General features: G+C 45.1%; 1 protein-coding gene across 1 annotated transcript in view; it reads left to right on the top strand.

Annotated features, from left to right (window-relative positions):
- Window positions 1-449: 449 nt before the first annotated feature.
- Window positions 450-8,585, top strand: part of T265_07501 (hypothetical protein) — a gene marked incomplete at both ends in the record, with an annotated part of 9,462 nt that continues 1,326 nt past the window's right edge. Inside the window, 4 exons of the mRNA XM_009173038.1 lie at window positions 450-603; window positions 645-973; window positions 2,145-2,483; window positions 7,357-8,581. Of these exons, the coding sequence (XP_009171302.1) occupies window positions 450-603; window positions 645-973; window positions 2,145-2,483; window positions 7,357-8,581 (2,047 nt within the window). The remainder of the gene's footprint in view (window positions 604-644; window positions 974-2,144; window positions 2,484-7,356; window positions 8,582-8,585) is intronic.

The following is an 8,585-nucleotide window of genomic DNA, read 5'->3' as shown; positions in this document are numbered from 1 at the left end:
TTTCGCTTTTGTTAGAGCTCATCAGCAGTTCATATCCGATGGCCGTACCGGGGCTTGAACTCCGGACACCTGACATGCGAGGCGAACGTGTTCTCACTTGAGCGATGTGATTAGTATGCCCGACACATCATCGATACGACGACCTAGTAACTGTCCTGGTTGTGACGATCGATTGGCCCGCTTGTCAGGACCTCCCAGTCAGGTAGCGCCACAGACGTTTGGAACCGGCTGGACAACTTTTGTTGATGCATGTGGGGGTTTGCGGAAGGTGTATTGTTCAGTTTCTTTACTTTGTGTATGAGGCAAAGCAGGTTCCTGGTTTTGAAAGGCTGTTCCTAGTGAGAGTTTCCATGTATAGTTGGCAATTTCCTGAGACCTCAATTAAACTAACTCCAACTCTTTTCCGTTCTTTCAGAAGGAAAATCTCCAATAAGCTTGACTTGTAAACAATGCCCTCTCCACATCAGTCCACCTCACTCGATGAGGTTCGTGATGTGAGTAAAAACAGAAAACGCAAACGCTCTCCAACTCCATCCGAACTGGAAACGAAAAGTTCTGGTGCTCAAAAAGAACCGCCTCGTAATGAACCCAATAAAACAACTGGTAAGCAAGTGATTACAAACAATCTGATTTTTATTCCTTAGCTGCAGAAGTTCTTAATATTTATGGCAAAACTGGTGGAGCTTACATTCCTCCGGCTCGCTTACGACAGATGCAAGCGCAAATTACTGACAAGTCCTCCGAAGCTTATCAACGCATCGCATGGGAAGCACTCAAAAAGTCGATTCATGGCTTCATCAACAAGGTCAATGTTTCTAACATATCAGACGTTGTTCGCCAACTGCTGTCGGAAAATGTAGTTCGTGGCAGGGGACTCCTCGTACGCTCGTTGCTCACAGCCCAGTCGGCCTCACCCACTTTTACCCACGTGTTTGCTGCACTTGTTGCTGTAGTGAATTCCAAGTTTCCTCAGGTGAGTTCTGCCTTTATTTTTTGGTTCTGATCTAATTGATTATCGTTTCATCTTCATGTGCATGCTCCGATCATATCTCCATCCGTTTCGCCCACACCTTTCACGTGAAATTCCGAGGCATTATAGAGACACGATCAACGGTTACGTAATCCTAAGATTAACTATCCGTACTTGCTAACCAAATAACCACGTGGCCGATCTTCTTGGTGTGTTAAAAAGCTTCGTGTGACTGAGCTTTTCGGAAATCCGCTACAATGATCCCTTTTCCTTATCTCAGTGCCACACGTACACCTAGAGACAACCAATCGTCCTTTTGTTCATCCTTATAGATTGGACTAACTCTTATTGGACGGAAATAAGCGGGTTCTAAATCCAGATAATTAGTGGCCTTACAAGATATATACGTTCTTTATCGCCGAGTCCCTATGGTAGTGAATTATAGTGGCAGCGCAACTTCTGTCTGGGCGAGAGGTGAGCCATCTATGCAGCAAGATGCAGCTACCTTTGTAAAAGCCGAAATAAACCGTGCACGTTACAGAGCTGAGTTATCTGGTCACCGTTCACGCCCACCAGTAAGTGGACAAACAATAATACACTCAATCCCAGCCATTCAGCACGCCGCCGAATTTATAATTGCAAACGGGGGGCTGATATATATTTTCTTAGATTCATCCGTTCTTTAGGCCACCATGCAAGGATCCATCAACTATTTCCCACTATTATCACGTTTTCACTTTTCTCTTCTGATTCCTTGCGGTTTTGTTTGGATAGATGTAGACCGAAAGCCGCTTCACATCTGGGTGTTACTCTACCTAAGGCGTTTATCGCAGTGTTCTGGAAGGTTCCTTCCCTACTTGAGGTTCTATAGTAGAAGTTTTCTGTTCGCTAAAATCGTTTCCTCGAAGAAGCTTTTGTACCTTTGTGGCTGTCTTGGGGGACTACTTTACAGGGCTCTACTGAAGGACTGTTATACAACAGGTCCAGGCTTATTCAATTTGGCTATTGTTTACAATGAGGCGAATTGGAAGCTCAGTATTGCTCCACGGAGTGAAGCGAACACGGAACATACGCATTATCTTTTTCGGACAACTCTCCAGATTCCTCCGTTTTCCTCTCTGCCGTCGCTTACGGTTGTTTTTCCTCGTCTTTTTATCCCTTACCTCATGGTCAGGTTGGCGAGCTCGTGCTAAAAAGGCTTATCAACGAATTCCGCAAAGCATTTCGGCGAAATCAAAAGGACCGGTGTCTGTCCACGGCTCGGTTTCTTGCGCATCTGGTCAATCAGAAAGTTGTACATGAACTGATTGTTTTGGAACTACTCACCCTGTTACTCGAACAAACGACCGATGATAGTGTTGAAGTTGCTGTCGCGGTACTGAAAGAATGCGGCGCCATGCTCACGCGTCTCGTTCCGAAGGGAGTTCATGGTGTGTTTGAACATTTACGTCGTATCTTGAACGAAGGCAACTGCGACAAACGCATTTCTTACATGCTGGAAGTCATGTTCCAGGTAGGTGTATTCCCCTTCTCCATTGTACAGCTTGATTCATGATTAGCCTTCCAGCAGCTTCTCATAAACACTGTCCCCTCTCCCATAAACCCGTTCGTTTTGAATGCAGTTCAATCGGTTTGGTATGAGACTACCGGAGAGTAGTGCACCGGATCTCATGCCTTGATTTGATTGGCAAAACGCTCAGTGGAAGCAACTTCATAATTCAACTGAGGGGCCAGATGGCTCATTGGTTAGATAGCGAATTTACTGAACGGAATATCCTTGGCTCGACGGATCCTGTCTAGGCTTGGGCAATCTGATAGTATATCGGCCCTCGTGTTTACTATGAGTGACATGGCAGCTAGGCACCAAATGGATGCTACAGCGGAACAATTATTATATCAATTTGGTTTTCACGGGTGATTCAACTGAGTATTTGTCGAAACTTGATACTTCAAAGACTATACAGTGTTCAAATGGCTCTTTATGTGTGGTTTTATTCCACAATCCCCTATTGGCATATACTGGACACAACCATTAGTATTCAGTTCCGACCAGGTGTAAGTCTTCAACTTGGTTAGAAAACTACTGTTTTATACAAGTTCCTGGTAGTCTAGACATGCAAATCCAATGAGTTTTGGATAATATTGGTCATTAAGCTCGAGTATTCTCAACCTCCATGTCATTTCACTCTGTATCTAAGACCTTCGGAAAAACTGCTTGAGTACTTCACCTAAGTAGATATTTGATCGCTTTCCAAGGGTATTTCTAGCGTAAACGGTTGCAGATACACCCAAGATCTTTCAGGTATTTGGAAAAAGTTCGCCAACCAGTAAACACTTTAATCTTATCTAAGCCCCAGGAGACAGAAAGGGAATAACCCGACAAGTCCAGTTGAATGCACCTCTTCCTCATGTCCTATCAGCTGCCTACATACATTCCGTATCATAGTTTGGGTAAGGTAGCCACACGTTTCTACGTGGACCAACACACACACAGGTCAGTGAAATCATTGGAGGGAGTAATGCTCATCAAATGACCAATCGGGTTGAGTAAAAGGAGTGGAGTTGCGAATACGATTTACTCTCGATCTTACCAATGCACGGCGAGAGTGCCACAAGTTCCACGTCTTGTCGAAATAAGGTTGAACTCGTACCATGAAAACGCGTCACGATATTAGCGAAATACACTCATTTGCATACCAATTTAGTTTTCACGGGAGACCCACCCGGAACCCAGCTGAATCCCTCATTTATGATGTTGTTAGGCAACTGAATATGCTTCACCAGGCTACCTCATGTTTCAATGGGCACGATATTTGAGATATCGCAATGCAACGTATAGACGTGATGAAAACTCTTCGACAGCCCACGACCGGTTTCGCCCTTCATGGGGCTCATAAGGTTGGTCGAGCCATATCCAATTCGGGTTCAAATAGAACATAAGGTTGATGGGAACTCAGGGACTGCGCCTACCTGATGAAGCCCAAGATGGAAGAAACTGTTTGTGGCTTGCCGAAGAGTTTTCAGCAACCTTATGAGGAGTAGCGCATTACGTCTCTGTATTATTTACCAGTCGGAGCTAAATAGTATAAGGTTCAACTACCAACTGGAAATCCGACGGTTTGAATATCTCCGGAGATTCGTGAGATCATAATTCCCAACTAGGATTGAACAACTCTACCGAACTTGGCCTTCAACAGCGTGGGTTGTAGGATAAGACCTCCATTACACTTTCCGAATGTTCTCATGCTCTCAGTGACTTGTATCTGGTTTCAGTGATGTTGCTCTTTGGATCGTCTCCAATACTTTTGTGAATCAGCCCCGTTTCTGCCGGAGGCACACACAAAATTGGTGGAAACTTATCTCATTCGCCTTACCATGCTTGAATCTGTGATACTTCAAAACACCCAGTCCTCTGTTTCCTGCAGTGGCTGTATTCACATTGCTTTCAATAGGACGCTTATTTGATGGTGAGCAGTTACAGGATTTGTAGAATTCTTGCTCATTTTTATAGACGTTTTCTACTTGCCGCACCTGAGCGAAACTTATGTATTCTAGCGTAGGGAATCACAGCTCACTTGATGCCGCAACTAATTCCAATAGATTTTCTACACAGTGTTTTGCGACACAACCTAAATCAGAAACGGTTATACCATGTTCATGATCTGGTGGGACAGTCTCACTAAACAAACGAATTCCCATCAAACGAAGACAGTTTGGTTGTTGGCTTGCCTTTATATTGCTGAGTTAGTCACAATCATCGCAACAATCTTGCGTCTACGTAGATCACCTGTTGTCAAACGCCAAACGCATGACCAGCACCGCTTCCTCATTCTGTCCTATTCCCTGATTCTATTCATTTTGTTGTCATCCGAAGTTGAACTTCAAAGTGAAGAATGCTCTCGACTGTCTTTCACTGAGCTCGAGACAGCTCAATGATTAAGGTTCGACTGGAAGGTCCGTGGTTCGAACCCCCCAACCTCAGCATCTCGGTTGTTTTTGTCTAGGCTTATGCAACCTGGTAGTATCTCATCCCTCGAATCTCCTTCATGTGGCATGGCAGCTAGTCATCGAAAGCGCATTGCAGCTGGACGATTGTTGTCGTTTTTTTCGTCTACAAAATGGGCAGTGAAATGCGATTTCTGACTGTGAACTTACAAAACCACGTTGGATGGTTCCCCACGGAGGCTTGTGTATTCGTGCCTCAAAATTTGCGCTCATGCATGTTGTCCATTGGATGTGCAGTCAATAATCGTGCCGACAGTTTGAGACCCAGAACTTATTCAAAGGGAACCGTGTGATGCTGCGTTAATTACGGTTGTAACTCCCCTAGGCCATCTTAATTTGACATGAAGTCATCTTTAGATTTATTCCGAAGTTTATCGCATCGGGACATCTCATAGATATTGCCGGTGTATATTTTGTGGTCTGTAGTCATATTGATTTGAAGCTGTCATTGTTTTGTAGTACCAAATCCCTTCTACATCTGCGAAGCGAAATAGATAGCTGTTGACTCGACAGTTTACTACTCCTCATGTCTTTTTGGGCTTTTTTTGCGTTGAGTGGTGAAGCATCGGTGTTGAACACTGATGTCATGCTGTCGATGATGATGATTTGCATTAAGCGGTATCCAGCACGTGAACAGATTTTTTTAACCAGTGAGAGCATTCGATTCTCTGAGATGCGACCGGAAGTTCACGCAAGATTGCAGTCAATGTAAAGCACCCAGAGTTATACTTTGTCGCACTTTGCTGAAATAGCAACCATTCCGCGCTACATACCCTATTTGCTTGACAAATCAAGGATTCGTGGACGGCCTCACCCCGTCTTGGTGGGGCATCAGGTCTACAGTCCCGATCCTTTCACCTAAACTTACCTGCGATTTGGATTTTTGTCCGTTGTAATGACGTTATTGGCCACCATGTGTTCACCTACCCTGAAAACTCGTCCGTTGTCTTGCCTTTGTCTTGAATTCTATCTACCCAGTTGTAATGAATGTCATACAACGCAAGAACCAGTCGACAATGCATTCATCTACACTCGACCAACCGTTTCCAAATAAACTAGTGTATAACTTGACAGAACGCACTACTCACAAGGTTGCTGGGACTTTTTATAGATGGGAGATTCACTTGAGACCATCATTAGCAGCAGAGTAATCTACGGTTGAGCGAATTTCATGAATATACCACTGTTCCGATCACCTTTGGTTATCTCGCGTGATTAGGCCGCTCGCAGTCTCAGCATTCTTCATCAACATCCCTTCGGGCGAGGTAGCACTGTATACGTATCACGCCTTAGTTTTCAAATTTCAGGATAAAAGTCGGATACCAGCTTGAAGGGTGCCCGTGAGCGACCGAACTAAATCATTCTATTGCAAATCCAGCAGTTTGCCAACTGGATTACCCTAGTTCGTGAACTGATAAAGTAGCGTCTACATCACAGTGCAAACTTTACCAAAAAACAAAGCCGTTTGGATCTGCTTCCCTTATTTCCTCCCTTTTTTGTCAAAGCATTCAGTTCTCCTAGGTTTGACCATTTCTCTCCACATGAAGCATCGCTGGGAGTGATTCTTGGCGGGACTGGGATTTCCAGTGTAAACTGGACCCTTTCCAACTTGAAAGTTATCCAGCATACTTGTTTCGTTCTGGACAAATAGGCCTGATAGATTGCGAGGTAACTCTAATGTGAGCGGTAACAATATGACGTTCTTGTTCCAAAGCTACATATGCTGGATGCTGTTGAGTACTGATTCCGCTATTGTCTCTTCGCAGGAGAAATTTGCGCATGTTCTCCTTTGTACTTACCCTACATCTCTTCATGAGTAATATGTCTGTACTGAGTTCACCCGTATACCCTCATTGATTGTTCGTAAAGCAAAACAATTTCATGGAGGATTAATCAAATTCAACCTTGGAGGGGTGCACTCAAGACTGGGGACTTCGCCCTTGACCTGATTCCTTGGTTGCCTTCATCCAAATACATCACTGGACCCGACATATCAGTGCTGCTTTGACACGACCCCTTGCATGCGAACACATATGCTTTGCAAACAACGGATGGGGAACGATGACATGGTCTCACTACATCATACCCTTTGCAAAGAATGACATTGAAGGATTAGATTCGATCATCGAGTTTGAATGTCTCGCAATGCTCCGGGGGTAATTCAATCAAGATTTGCTTAGACTGTTGAGGGTATGTGCATCTCCGTGTATCACTGATTACCCTCAATCTCAGCGGCAGGTTTCCCCGTGAAATTCGATCAAAATGACCTTTTTCTATTGGCTGCCTTGCACTCAAACTAGTTGAGTTTCACAGGTTGCTAGTCGTGTTATTTTAATACACCTCTCTTCATTCATTTTTCTCTATGTTTTGTCTCCCATCAGATTCGTCGTGATGGCTGGAAAGACCACCCAATTGTCCTACCCGACTTGGAACTTATCGAAGAGGATGACCAGATAACACACACCACCTCGTTGTTGGATCAAGTCGATCCGGAGGATAGCCTGAATGTATTCCGCTTCGATCCGAACTATGTTGAAAATGAGGAAAAATATGCAAAGATCAAAGCTTCATTCTTCGAATCGGATGCCGAGTCAGAAGCCGGTTCGGGCGATGAGGAGGCAGATGATTCGGAGTCTTCGGGTGATGAGGATGCAGAAGCTGATGAGCGTGGTGCTCAAGGGGCTACTGCCGCTACCGGTGAAGGTCAGCAGACAATCATTGATCAGACCGAAACAAACCTGGTTCATCTACGTCGAACTATCTATCTGATGCTCCAGAGCAGTCTGAGTGCAGATGAAGCTGGGCATCGGCTGCTTCAGCTAAAAATCAAACCGGGAGAGGAGTACGAGGTCGCTTCCATGGTTCTTGACTGTTGCGCTCAGACCCGAAGCTATGAGAGTCGTTATGGTCGTCTTGCCCAACGCCTTTGTCGAGTTATGCTCACTTTCGGCAACCCGCCACCCACGTCTGGTGGTGGTCCGAAACCCATCCCGGAAGAAGTGGGACCAGGTAGTCGCTACAAGTCCTCGTCGAACACTCGAGCAACTACTAAGTCTGCGGAAACCACAGAAACCACTCCAGCCGTCGAGGATACAGGCCCCCCTAGAAGTTACGTAGCTGAGTTCGAACGTATATTCGCTGAACAGTATGCTATTATTCACCGATTGGAAACAGCTAAGTTGCGCAACGTCGCCCTATTTTTTGCACATCTACTTCACACGGACTCTATATCTTGGGGTGTTCTGGAATGCGTGCGCCTAAATGAGCGCGATACGACATCATCTGGCCGCATCTTTCTCAAACATCTGTTCCTTGAACTGTGCTCATTTATGGGTTTAGCTAAGCTTCAAAACCGACTGCGAGACGAAACTTTGCAACCGTTTTTTGCTGGGCTTCTTCCTCGTGACAACCCGAAGGATACTCGATTTGCTATCAATTTTCTCACTACAATCGGTTTGGGTGGTTTGACACTGGATCTTCGCGAACATTTACAAGCTTCACGTGAAGCAGCTTTGGCCAAACGCGAAGCTCAAGCGGCCAACTCCGATGTGGAGTCACTATCGGAAGAGGTTGAAGATCAAGACGAATCCTCCAGCTCGTCTTCAAGTGA

This window comes from Opisthorchis viverrini (genome assembly GCF_000715545.1).
Source record: "Opisthorchis viverrini unplaced genomic scaffold opera_v5_177, whole genome shotgun sequence".
In the NCBI taxonomy this organism is placed as follows: Eukaryota; Metazoa; Platyhelminthes; class Trematoda; order Opisthorchiida; family Opisthorchiidae; genus Opisthorchis; species Opisthorchis viverrini.
The sequence above is the reverse complement of the archived record's forward strand: the minus strand, read 5'-3'. Positions and strand labels throughout refer to the sequence as shown.